This window comes from Condylura cristata, unplaced genomic scaffold (assembly GCF_000260355.1).
Source record: "Condylura cristata isolate star-nosed mole 26May11 unplaced genomic scaffold, ConCri1.0 scaffold00007, whole genome shotgun sequence".
NCBI classification, from domain to species: Eukaryota; Metazoa; Chordata; class Mammalia; order Eulipotyphla; family Talpidae; genus Condylura; species Condylura cristata.
This window is the reverse complement of record NW_004567108.1, coordinates 29044917-29058925: the sequence shown is the minus strand read 5'-3', so window position 1 is coordinate 29058925 and position 14009 is coordinate 29044917. Positions and strand designations below refer to the sequence as shown.

At 32.2% G+C, this 14009-nt stretch overlaps 1 protein-coding gene across 1 annotated transcript in view; it reads left to right on the top strand.

The window, feature by feature from the left end:
* The window catches only part of RASA1 (RAS p21 protein activator (GTPase activating protein) 1), a 74020-nt gene that overhangs the window by 35806 nt on the left and 24205 nt on the right, over positions 1-14009 (top strand). The window contains exons 7-11 of the mRNA XM_004678153.2: positions 2244-2296; positions 4611-4761; positions 6555-6633; positions 11674-11794; positions 12838-12994. Of these exons, the coding sequence (XP_004678210.1) occupies positions 2244-2296; positions 4611-4761; positions 6555-6633; positions 11674-11794; positions 12838-12994 (561 nt within the window). The remainder of the gene's footprint in view (positions 1-2243; positions 2297-4610; positions 4762-6554; positions 6634-11673; positions 11795-12837; positions 12995-14009) is intronic.

Sequence of the window (14009 nt, the reverse complement as noted above, 5' to 3'; positions counted from 1 at the left end):
CGCCATGTGGTCACCTCCCGGGCAGGCGGGAATCGAACTCATGCGGAAGCGGCTTTAGATTCTCAGTGCGGTGCTTTAACCCGCTACGCCACCAGGGAGGGCCATTTAGTGGAATATTTTATTCTCAACATCTCTTTACTATTTATAAGTAGAATTTAAAGTATGTCTCTCTGTTGTTTGTTTATTGTTTTCTCACTTTTAGAATATAAAAATATTAAATAATACTCCACTTGCTGTCACCTTATTTCCTCATCTTTCTACTACTGAAATGAGAAATTTCTGATTTTGTTTTTTCTTATTACTCTATGTAGACACAGAATAGTCTCCATCAAAGAGACCATACCTTGTGAATGATACTATCTTGTGGTTTTACCACTACCAATAAATATTAAGAGTTGCACATTCAAATTAATGATTACAAGAGACATACAGATAAATGTGTTGGCTATATATATATTCCCATTTTTTCTTAAAATATTCTTGGTGTTTCTTATTTTATCTCTTTGATAGAGTTCAGGATCATGGCACTGTTACTTTACTATAAGAAAACCATATTTACAACATGGTGATAAATGGCAAGTGACATTTTATATTAGGGAAGATGTAGGAAGTCACAGTGTAGGGGGTTTTGAGAGCAATATGGTGCCTGCTCTAATTGTGTGCACAAACAGGAATCCTGGTTTTATGATTGCCATTATTCCATTTTCAAGCTAAGTTTACCTTGCACATTGGTTTATTTACTGAGTTGTGGTCAGCTTTCTGATTTTCTTTTTTTTTTTTTTTTAATGAATAATATAATAGTTTATTTTTACATCATTTGTGCATTTTTCCATCTCAGTTTCTGATTTCTTAAGAGACAATGGCAGTGAAGCAGCTCACATTGTCTCCTCAGTGACATTTGTAAATGCCACTTTGAGACTTAAACAGATGGTAGAACTTTAACTATTACTTCTTTTCAGTTCCCTATTTTCATGATATCAGTATCAAGTCCTGACGATTTTATCTTTTAAAGTAGTTCTTTGTTTTTAAAAACTTTATTTGAGAACATTAACTTCTTTATAGGAGTATTGGCCAAAATTCAACCCTGATTAAATGTAAATGTAGAATGTCAAAATATATATGTCACTTAAACTATTTGAATGTTTTTTTAAAGGCAGACATTTTAAATCATTGTATAAGATATCTAGAAACTGTACATTAACATGTATAGTGAGTCACAAATTCAAACCTGAGGTGAATATCCAAACCAATTTATTTCAAGTAACATTTGCTAGTATTTAGAACAATTGCACTTTGAGTAACTTAAAAGTCAAGGTCTGTTCCTCCTACATCCTATCCTAATCCCTATAGAAAGTACAAACTTTTTCTTAACTAGATTAAACAGTAAATCCAAATATTTACTGAAGTTGGAGAGTCTGGCACTAATCATGTTGGAGTTTAAACAGAAATACTGAAAATCATGAAGATTTATAAGTTGATTACATTATAATAGTTCCTTAGAAGTGCTAATTGAGAGACACTTCTCTACTTTCTAATATTATGTCACATAATGTAATTCTGATCAGTAGTTTGACTTACATAATTCTGATCCATAGTTTGAATTTATGTCATTTATAATTTTTAAAGGCTTATTTTAAGAATACAGAATGTAAAATTACCAATCTTATTTGATAGGCTATTAGCTCATAAAGAATTAGGTATACTAAATCATTCTTTTCTTTTAGTTCTTGATGTTGGTGTCTTATTTTCTTACCATTTCGGTCTTATTAAGACCACTCGGTCTTTGTTATGCATGATTCAACCATGCTGATTATATTTGAAGTGAGATTTTATCACATAGGGAAGAATCATTTTGAGAGAAATGATGAGAAATTTTCTTTTTTTTTTTTCTGGTTTGTTCTGTGGAGGATTCTACTTGTACCACCCTTCTCTTACACTAAAAGCAAGTGAAAACACTAGCTATATAATGCAAATGTGAATAGCTTGTCATTATCAGAATTAAGTTTATTGCTGTTTTTGTCTTAGTAATTAATAAATTGTGCTTATAGTAGATAGTCACCTATTTTCTTTTATTTTGTTGAAATTATGTGTGTTTACAAAGTAGCATAAAAAAAGAATAATTTGGCCAATTGCTTTGTGTTTTTTTGTTATGTGAGCTCAATTAAATTTGTTAGTTTCATTTTACTTACTTTAGAAAAAATAATCTTTTTGATTTTCATATCTGATTTGTTCTCTTTTTAAAGATGGTTCCATGGGAAAATTTCTAAACAAGAAGCTTACAATTTACTGATGACAGGTAATTAAATATATTCCCTTGCCTTTTCTAGTGCCTTTAAGTTAATTTAAAAAAAAAAAAAAAAACCCTTATCAACTATTTATTATGTATTTGCAGTCATTTGATATTTATGTGAATTATAATTTCATGTCCAGTATAGAGAAAACTGGTGTTTCTGTTTTTGGTGTTTTCAGTTAAATAGTATAAAATTCGGGACGCAACATTTCCTTCTCTCCCACGTTCCTGCTCTTTTCCTCAAGCAGTAATAGGCAAAGGCTTTTCTTTGTTTCTAGAAGTTTTCTAGAATTTCCCTTCTTTTCTGTATTTCCCTTCTTTACCCCTGCAAATCCCCACCAATCCCTAAACATATAAACACTCAGAGGAACAGAATACACAATTTGTTTTCATATTAGAGTGTATTTTGGTGGGTCATTACATTCTTCATATATAAATTTTCATTGTTTTTTTGTGACCATAAATGTTCCATTGAATAACAGTTTATTTTCCGCTGCTTATAGAGGAATACCATGTTTTCACTTTTTTTTGCTGTGCATCTGCAATAAATGTTGCCTTTTATCTCTGCACTTGTAGAAATATATAATTGGGTCTTTAAAACATTTTAACATTTCTGATACTGTGGTTACAAAGGAATGCAGAGTAGTGTTGAATGATATTGTGGGCTTGATGTTAAAAAAAAAAGTCATCATTGACCCTAACTAAACATTTAAGACTGAATTAATTTAACTATTAACTGTTTCTTCCTAAACTTCACCTTAGGAGGATTTGAGATAAGGTCAAGCTGTCATTATGTAAATTAGTGGTCTTTAAAGTTCTTTATAAACAAGCAGTTTGATAGCTCTGTGGTGGGTTAACAATAAATAAATTATTATTATTATTACTATTTTAAAGATTTATTTACTTATGCATATAGAGCTGGGGTATAGGCCAGAGGGCCACTGGCAGCTAGAGGATTCACCCGAGACAGACTAGGGAGCAGAACAGGCAGATCGACGAAGTACACTGCTGAGGGGAGCAAGGTCTGCCACACCATGTGGGTCACCTCGGGGACCAGGGTTTGAATGGGCACTGAAGCTTCTACAGTTAGCTTGCAGTGCTGCATCCTAACCTGTTGCATCACCGGGGAGGGCCGAATAAATTATTATTAAAGCTATTTCATCTGTGTTACTGTTTCAAGCCACACAGTATTCCATTTTAATTTATTTTTTGCTGTTTTGAAAAATTTGAGTTAGTTTTAGAAGTGCTTGATTTTACTGAGAATATAGGTTAAGTAGATTAAAAACTTGTACCACCAAATACTTAACACATTTTTATGAGCATGTGAAAGTGAAAAGGAACTGAAATTAATTTTTTTAGATTAGTTTTTAAGAATCTGATGATTTTTCCCACCTAAACATGCATGTAAACCCTTGAATGTACAGGTTTACAATAATCTCTAGTCTTTTTGTTGAATGTAAAATTACGTGATTGTAATTACCTTGGATAGATGATTGAAACTGTTAGTAATTTGCATGAAAATTACACCTGACATTCTAAGTGTTCATTGTAGTACCCTAGAAGCAATCAATTTTTGATCTTTCATGTGGATTAGGACTTAAACAGAGAAAAGGCAAAGCCTCCTAGTTTAAGTTACTGTCTATTGATGGTATCAGAGACTTCTCTAAAATTAATATTAAAATATGGTAATTTGCTTCTTGACTTCAGAATCACACCTGCCTGTTGAATTGTATACAGTGCATGTATGTACATTGGCTTATTACTGTGATATATAGTAGTTGTTTTTAATCTACTTTTATAAGCTTTAGTATTATTTTCTTACAGAATTACATTTTAATGTTCAATCAGAAGTATTAATAACTTACAGAATACTCCTCAGCAAAACTGCCTTTAACTTTTTTGCATTCTTATTAAGGGGACTCACAAACAGAATTAAGTTTTCACCAGTAACCTCTAATTGTGGTTACATTGTTCTTTCCAAGTTAGAACCAGTATTGATACTCACCAGAAGTCACTGCTGCAAACTTCTACTGTGTATTTCTATGTCATATGGACCACTTGTATGTATTAAAGCAGCTTCTTAGGTGGTTATTAATCAGACACCATACCTCTCCCTCTCTCTCTCTCTCTCTCTCTCACACACACACACACACACAACAACAACAACAACAACAACAAAAACATGCCTTTATTATAAAATAAGTTCCCGGTGAATATTTGCATGTGTTTGACTTTTGAATGTACTTTTAAATTACACTACCTAACACTATCTTTTTTACTTGATAATTAGGAAATAAAACTAATAGCTTAATTTTTACAGTTGGTCAAGTCTGCAGTTTTCTTGTGAGACCCTCAGATAATACTCCTGGTGACTATTCACTTTATTTTCGGACAAATGAAAATATTCAGCGATTTAAAATATGTCCAACACCAAATAATCAGTTTATGATGGGAGGTCGCTATTATAATAGGTAAGTTGTGAAATATCCTTAGTTCTTTTACTTTTTGCAAAAAAAAAAAAGTTCAAATGTTAATACTGTATCAGATTCAAAACAATGTTTGACTTTTTAAAATAAAATTACAAGAGCTTTCATACAATGTAGTAGTCATGTTCAAAAATTCTTTAGCTAGTGTTAAACATTAATGTAAATTAATAACTTGCCATTTGTTTTTCCCAAAATAAATATAATTATTTTGGCTATATCCACATGAGCTATCTTAAGCGAATTTGTCAATTCCATATTAACTGCAAGACAGCAAATTTTGCTGTTTGATTTGTTTATTGACTTCTTTATTTTGTACATTTTGCAAAAGTGAATTATTTCTGTGTAATGGAGACATTCTGTAAAAATATATAAAGGTAGATTTTTTTGACTAAGAAAGATCAAAATGAAACAAGGAGACTAAACTATTTGAAGTATATTTCTTTCCAGTTTATTGCAAATTACTTGTATGCTTGCAGAATAACTTAAAAAGTTAAATGTAAAAATTTGAATGTATGTTAATATAGTGTCTTTGCTCATTCCTCCTTTTTCCCCCACTGGGGATGTTCCTCTTACAAATTCAGGAGAACTGTTTCTAGTTTTATTACTTTAAAAAAAAAATTGGAAAAGGAAAAGGAAGCCGCCTTTATATTAATCTGTCTGGAAATTTGTGGGTTGTGTTTTAGATATATATACTCCACTTTAGCGTTATTGTCAGTAGTGGAATACGGAGACACACCTTTGTGATTATCATTTAATTTTTAGATATAGAAATATAAAGTTGGATTATCCAATAGGAGTTCTAGGTCACAAAGCCTTGTTCTGGCCCACATTAACTCTACATTAGTCATTTAGTGAAGAAATGTAGCAGTTATGCCTGTTTCATTTGTAGGCTGCTTTGTTGAGACATAATGTTCTTATAAATAGAAAAGGAATTTAATAGTACATAGAATTCAGCAACTATTGACTTGCCTACTTTGTGAAATACATTCCAATAATTTTGTCAAAAGAATATGAAAAGAAAAATCAAGTGGTAGGCTAAATAAAATTTGTTCTGAGAAGCATTTCATTGCTGTCCCTAAAATACTTAGTATTTGAGTGTATTAAAGGAAAATTAAAAACTGTAGTATTTAAATATTTAGGATAATAAAATAGCTTACTGATTATAGAGATACTTTCGTATTGAACAACTTGTGTAATGACAACACTTGTGTTAAGATATCATGTGTGATGTTATTTTATTTGTAGTATTGTCCAAATTGTAAGAATATTTTATATCACTTTAAAAAATAACATTTTGCATCAAGAATAATGTCTTTCCCATGTATTATAATTCTGCATGTAAGATTACCTCCTCCTGGTCTTTCTTCATTTTCCGTTGCTTCTGTTTTCACGGTTTATATGTTTATAATCTAACTTTCTCTGCTTATTATAGGATAAGTTAAGGTTTTAATGATAAATATTCTTAAAACTTCCCTGAATTCACTAGCAGTTTATCTCTCTAATCACAATCCCCCCCCTCCAAAATAACCAAAAAAGTATAATCCTTTCTTATGATTACTTGAGTATGTATATGGAAAATTTGAACTTTGATTCAGGTATTCTGACATGTAAGCGAATGTTGGGACATTTTTGTTTATTTAAAATGATTATTTTGATCATATATTCAGTTCAATATTTGGGCTAGGTGGTTTGAAAAACACTTGCTAAATATCCCTTGCTAACATCAAGACTTGCATTTTATAAGACAGATTATGTCATTGTCATTATTATTTTAACAGCATTGGGGACATTATAGATCACTATCGAAAAGAACAAATTGTTGAAGGTTATTACCTTAAGGATCCTGTACCAATGCAGGTCAGTGTTGTTTTTCTTTTTTGGAATAACTTGCATGCATTTTTATGTGCATTTTTGATGGTATGTTTATGTACTTATTTATACAACTAACAATGCTAAAATTTAAAACAATTTTAAATAATTATTTAAATTAATTATTTTTTTCAGAAAATTAATTGTTAAAGAGTCTTTTAGTTTTTAAGTGTTGGTTCTAGATAATTAGGAATTCCTTGGTGGCTTCTTGAGAGCTGAAGTGGTGGTGGGAACAGAAACTTAGTAACATTGGATCGGGTAGTAAGCTTGTGGTGTCAGAAATAGAGAAATAAAGGATAAAACATAGCCAGGCTAATCGAGGTGAACTTGGCAAATTAATTAAAATATACGGTAGATGTTTACATTTTTATTTGCCCCTATTTTTACAGTGGAAAGTCTTGAGAATGTTTGTATATTCCTGGTAAACTCAGTGGTAAATAGGAAAGTCAGTGATGTGTGAGGAATGGGTGGTAACCTGATGTACCAGGTGCTAAACTATAATCCAGAAATTAAGAGGGAAGGCTGTGAACAAGAGGGCCTATTTAATATTAGGTGCAAACGCATAGAGTGATTGAGTTGCTCCTGTATCTTTCTCACCTTTGTCTCCAGTGTAGTGGGGAAGGTGTTAAAAGGGTTTAGAAAAGATGCTCCAAAAGAAAGATTTAGAATTTTTACTATGTCAAAATAGAGGTAATGATATCCAAAGGCCATCAAGAAAAATTGTGAGAAGTTTTGGGTATACAGCTAAAGTTGTACAGTGATTTAGAGGTTTTTCGTTTCTCAGTATAAAGTCAATTTATCTTTATTTTGCTCATCCAGACTGTCAATCTTGGCTTGGCATTGAATCTTATTTTATTCCTTGGCAAGGATTGAATCTTAACTTTTCTGTATGTTTTTAGTTACTATTGATGTTCCACTCTTTCCCATCCTTGCTAGTTAGTGTTTTGACAGTGTAGGATTTTCCCCTTCAGGTGTAGACACCATAACACTCCTACCGCTGAACCACCTGTAGGCCTCTGCCATAGTCTACTGTGCTTTACATCCTCCCCCTGCCTTTTTTACCCTCCTTCTCCACATACCCCTTTGAAAGCCACAGGTCTGTGATCACTTTACAAGGGTAAAGTTTGTCTTTATTTGACTCTGTTTTTTCTATGTTCTGTTTATAAATGATACCATCCAGTATTTCTTTCTCCTTCTGGCTTCACTTAGCATAATTCCTCGCAGCTCCATCCATTCATTGCAAATGACATGCAATCTTTTTCAATTGCTGAGTAGATTTCCATAGTGTGTGTGTGTGTGTGTGTGTGTATGTTGGCATTTAGGTTATTTCCATATCTAGGCTATTTCTGTGAACAAGCTTGGGTGGAAGTTTCCTTTCAAATTAGTGTATGTATATTTTGGGATTAGATATGTAGGAGTGGGATGCGGGTTGTATGACAGGTCCATTTCAAGTCTTGTGACACCTTCACACTACTTTCTATAGGTGTTGGACCAATCTACATTGCCACCAAATAATGTAAAAGTGTCCCCTTTGTTCCACACTCTCCCAGCATTTGGTTGTGGGTGTGAGATGGTGTCTCATTGTTGTGTTGATTTGCATTCCCTGATAAGTGATGATGAGCATTCTCTCATATACCTCTTGATCATCTATATGCTGTCTTTGAAGTTAGATTTAGCTGCTCGTTTTTTGATTTTACTCATTTTCTTTGTCAAGTTGCATGAGTTCTTTGTAGATCATTGACATCAGTCCTTTGTCAAATGTAAGGAATGACAATATTTTTTCACAGTTGGGTGATTTTGTTATGGTCCTTTTGACTTTGCAGAAACTTTAGTGCTATGTCATCCCCCACTTGTATGCACTCCCTTGTTTTCATTGCTGCTGGCGTCCTCTCCATCTGCAAAGATAACTCTGAAGCTGTCATTGAGTGGTTTCCCTGTGTTTTCTATGTATTTTCTGGTTGCAGGTCTTATATCCAAGTCTTGATCTATTTTAAGATGATTTTTTGTGTATGGTGTGAGATAGTGACCTAGTTACTTTCTTTTACATGAGTCAGAGCATCTTTCCCAGCATCATTTACTGAAAAAAGCTTCAGTATATATTCTTTACTCCTTTACCTCCTAACAAGTTAATTCTTGAGTTATACCTGCTACTCTTTGCAGTTAATGAGGAAGAGATTATTTTGATCTTTAATTAAAAACTCAAATGTCATCATAACTATGTCATATTTTAAGTGTATCTTCATTTCCTCATGTTTTCTTGGTAGAATGTAAGGTTGATGAGAGTTCTGTGTTGTATCCCCATTGCCTAAAAGAGAACCTGGCCTTAGGTATTTAATATTGAGTGAATGCCTCTCTGCTTTCTAGCAGGAGGATTATTTGGAACTTGAAGTAAAAGTCAGCTTCAGTAGAATGTTTGTTTGAATTTTTAACATTTCTATCCTTCCAAGTACTATACTATTAGAGAATACAATGACTAGTTATATCCTTTTATTGAAGGAAAACAAATTAGCTACCAAAATCAAATCAATCTTGAAGTGACAGCATATTTCTATTCAAAGTAAGACGCTGAAGGAGAAACAGCAGAGTCCTAACCTAAATCTGCTAACTTGATAGAGTTTACACCTCTTGTGACAGACAGTAAATATACCTCACAATAAAAATAGTTTGAGAAAATGTACCTCACAGTAAAAATAGGTAATTTTTTTAATAGGTAACATTTTTTGAGCATTATGGTTTAGGCTCTTCTTTTATATGTATTTAATTTTTTCAGATACTTGATGAGGTTGATTCTGTATGTATGCACATCTTGTAGAGGAAAACAGACCCGACAGGCTAAGTAAATTCCTTAAAGCATCAGATCAGATATTTGCTGGATATTCTGTTGCTTATAAAGACTTACTGAGTTAGATACCTCAAATGGGCATTTTTTTTAATGTAACCAGTTGTTTACCAACTCTCATGGGTAAACATGGAACCTGGAACACAGGCATGTTAATGTTAACCTTAATCCCAGATTTCATTTATATGTCTAATAGTACTGATTCTATATCTTAACTATATCTCTATTATAGAATTCTAGTTTATGATTCATTTTCATTCTTACTTGCATTATTAAATACTATAATTTTTGATAACTGGCCCATAAATACAGTTTCATGTTTCAATTTATAAACTTCAAGTAAATGATCACCACAGGGTATTTTTTATTTCTACATTTTCTCCTGATCTTTTGATACAGACTACCTTCTGTTCTTGTAGTAAAATACTGCATTATGATGTCTTTCCTGTGGAGTGACTGACTAGATGACAATACCGTATTTTCTTTATATCTCTTAGAAATACATTGTTTATTCAGTGATTCTTGAGTTTGAGAAAATTCAACAAGGATATTCAAAGAATTATCAGGGAGTGTTTATCAAATCAGCTGTATCAGTAGATCAGAGTGCTTTTTCTTGTGTTCATCTTCTGATTCTTTTAAAAATTGTAAGACTCTTTGCTGTTAGGAACACAAAATTAAGAACTGGGAATTTCCAGCTTTGTTCAGTGAAAGCTAATAAAAAGACAACAAATAAAGATGTTTTTACTTTTTTGTAAGATGCTGCAATACTTGGCAACATAGTAGGAAAGTCAATGGTGATGCAATAAGAGATGTTTATTTTCATATTGCATCACCCTTTAGGGTATAAAGGTTGACAAACTTTTATTGTGAAAAGACCAGAGAATAAATATTTCAAGTTTTATATGCTGTTTGGTCTCTGTTTCAACTACTAAATTCCGCCTTTGTTAGTGTGAAGGCAGCCACAAACAGTATGTAATGAATGTCATTATGTTCCAGTAAAATATATGTCTATAAGCAGGAGGTGGGCTAGTTTGCCAGACCTCTGCTCTTTAGGATGCTTGGAAATAATTATTGGGTAATGGTAAAATATTTCTGAGGATGATGAAAATATACTGTTTCAAGTCATAGGAAAAAAGAAGATTCACAAAAATTCTGCAACACATCATAGATTTATAGAAAGATAAAATATGCTTATGAAATCTCTAAGAAACAAACAGTAATCCTTGCAAATAGTAATAACTGGTCAAAAAATAAACTAAAAACTACAGTTGAATTCAGTGAAACCTCACGGAAATACTGAAGATTGATTTATTTGGGGGGAAAATCATTATGAAGGCACTTTTCCACTTACATTCTTTTTGATAAAATGATATTTTTGGTTGGTCTTAATGGAAGAGCTTTGATATTCAAGATATACATTCCTAAAATCAGTGTTACTTAAAGTTAATACAATAAAAACAACAGGATTATGGGAAAGCAGGGTTAGGGCTGTTATACTCACATACTTCTTCAGAGACACATAAAGAAACCAATTAAAATGTAGTACCTTTTTTTACATGCCCAACAATTAAGAAATACATAAATTCTGCAATAACTATGTACTTAAACACTGGACGTTTCTGTGTAAAAGTGGTCATCGGAAGAGTTGTAAATATTGTGAAATGGTAGAAGGGGAGGGTATCTGAAATCAGGATGGGTTCAGAAGTAGATGTGGGTGGGTGAGTATGGCATGTAACACTAGGTGACTGATAACTATTAGGTAGATATTGAGGTGTGTTTTCTATATTTCCACGTACCTCAGTTTTCTGGAGAAGCTACTTTTTCTTGCAGACATAGTGTGAATAAGCAAATGTGAATTTGGTTTATACTCAAATTGGCTTTTAATTTTATGTTCTAGTGCATAAATTTTTGTTTTCAAGATAGTGTTGTAAAACACAGAAGTTTGTGAAAATAGCTTATTATTCTATCTTGAAAAATGTTAACAGAACCCTTTTGAGAATTTCTTGAGAGCAAAGGTTTTGCGTCTCACATATAAAATATGTATTACATTATTTTAGATTATAGTATTAAAAATACTTAAAAATTAAAATATTTATACTGACATGGCCTGGGCTTTAACTGGCAGTTTAGTAGATTTTACTTCATTTCTATCATTTCATGAAATAATTTAAATGTTTTTAAACTCTCAGGATCAAGAACAAGTACTCAATGATACTGTAGATGGTAAGGAAATCTATAATACAATTCGTCGTAAACCAAAGGATGCCTTTTATAAAAATATTGTTAAAAAAGGTTATCTTTTAAAAAAGGGTAAGTATTAATAAACATTTAAGATTAAACATTTGATTCAGTATTTTTTTTAAAGATTTATTTATTCATACAGAGCTGGGGTACAAGCCAGAGGTGCAGGGGCGGTGAAAGGATTCACCAGAGACAGAGTGGGGAGCAGAACAGGCAGATCGACGACGTACACTGCTGAGGGGAGCAGCGGGCGGGTCAGGAGAAGTCTGCCTCACTTTGTGGATCTCATCTGGGGCAGGGATCGAACTCATGCTGAAGTGGCTTTAGCTTCTTAGTGCTGTGCTTTAACCCGCTGCACCACCAGGGAGGGCCTCAATTTAGTATTTTAACATTTAATTGCAAGCATTGTAAATATGGGGATAAAACTTAGATAATTCATTTAATAAATTTTACAAGAATTACTAGTAATTGACGCTTGGTTTGAAATTTTAGCTAAGCAACCTATGAAGTCTAGATTCTAGATATATTAAATCCATATTTACAAGGAGAGCTTTTTAAAAGATGTATATACGTCCAAGTATGTCTTTAGCTCCTGAAATTGGCTCCAGTGCAAGATACTTGATTCTTTGCCGCCTTTCCATCCTTTATTTTTAATTTTCTCTATTTCTTTTTTCAAAAGAAATTTAAGTTACTTGTCCCATTCATGATATTGATGTTTTTATTTTAAAGATTTATCTCAGCTTGACATTAAAAATTTTAAAAAGTCAGGGGCTGGAGGTGGTCAGTGGAAGAATTTTTTTCTTACGAGTAGAAAGCAATTACTCAAACAAGAATTTTCAAGATTTAATCATAATGAGCTCTCCAGAGATTAAGTTAGGATGCCTTTCCTTGTCATTTACTCCACAATTCATTTTAGCAAGCTATATAATAAAAATCCTTTTCTGCAGATAAATTTTATATTTGTCATTTTACAAGAATTGCTAATTACTAAGGTTTGGGATAAAAATTGAAATATATTTTTTTTTATTTTCACCGTTGACTTTTATGACTTTACTATATATAGTCTCACAGTTCATTAATTTGCTAATGAAAAAACACTTTTCTTTAAACAGGCAAAGGAAAACGATGGAAAAATTTATATTTTATCTTGGAGGGCAGTGATGCTCAACTTATTTATTTTGAAAGTGAAAAGCGAGCTACAAAACCAAAAGGATTAATAGATCTCAGTGTATGTTCTGTGTATGTTGTTCATGATAGTCTTTTTGGCAGGTAAGAAATTTGATTCCTATTCGTTTTGGAATTGTTTATTATAAAATATTATAGTTCAGATCATTTCTAAGTATAGCAAACCAATTTCAGAGCCATAAGATCTTTGAAAATTGTCCAATTTATTTCTGTGATAATTTTTATCTTTTACTTAGTACTTTATTTTACCCTTCATGAAGGCTCTACTCCACTGTATTACGGAGAAATCTTTGGAATGGTGTTTCCTGTAGTGCTCTTTATGTATCCTCCCTGTCCCCACTCCTGATTTTTTGAGTGACTTTGACTCTTCTCATCTTTCTTTTTTTTTTTTCCCTTCACATTTTTTGCTAAATTAGTGCGTCTGTTACTACTAGGTACACTTAATTGTACTATTAAGTTGAGGGGCATGTGCCTAAGGACTATAACATAAATAAATAGTTGTAATATAAAAACAATTGTTTAAGTAGGCAAGAGGAAAGGATTTAAGATTTGAAACTTAAAGATTATTTCTGTGTGTATAGCAAAAATTTTTTAAATGAGATGCAAATGTGTAAGCTTGACCTAGATCCTGAACACAAGACAAGTCCAGTTCTTAGTAATCTAGTTTTTTTGCTTAAGAACTGTGGTTTTTACTTTTCACCGTCCTTATTGTCATTAATCCATTCCAGAATCTTTTTTTTGCAACCTTTATTACCCATTGTTAAGATTAATAAAACACAAATTTTTTTAAAATAATATGTTTATCATTTTGTGTATTTTTCTATCTCAGTTGTACACCTCGTGGACTTCCATCACCATAGTCCAGTGCATTTCCCCCCCCCCCCCACTGTTTTTGATCCCATTCCCCAATATTCCCCCATAAAATGTCTGGTATACAGCTGTTCATTATTATTATTATTTTCTCGCCTGGTCCATTATACTCCTGCTATGAATGAAACCATCCAGAATTTTTCCTTTTCTTTCTGGCTTATTTCACTAAGCATGATCTTTTTTGGCTCCATCCATAAAACATAAATTTTTAACATCTCATTTTCCTGTT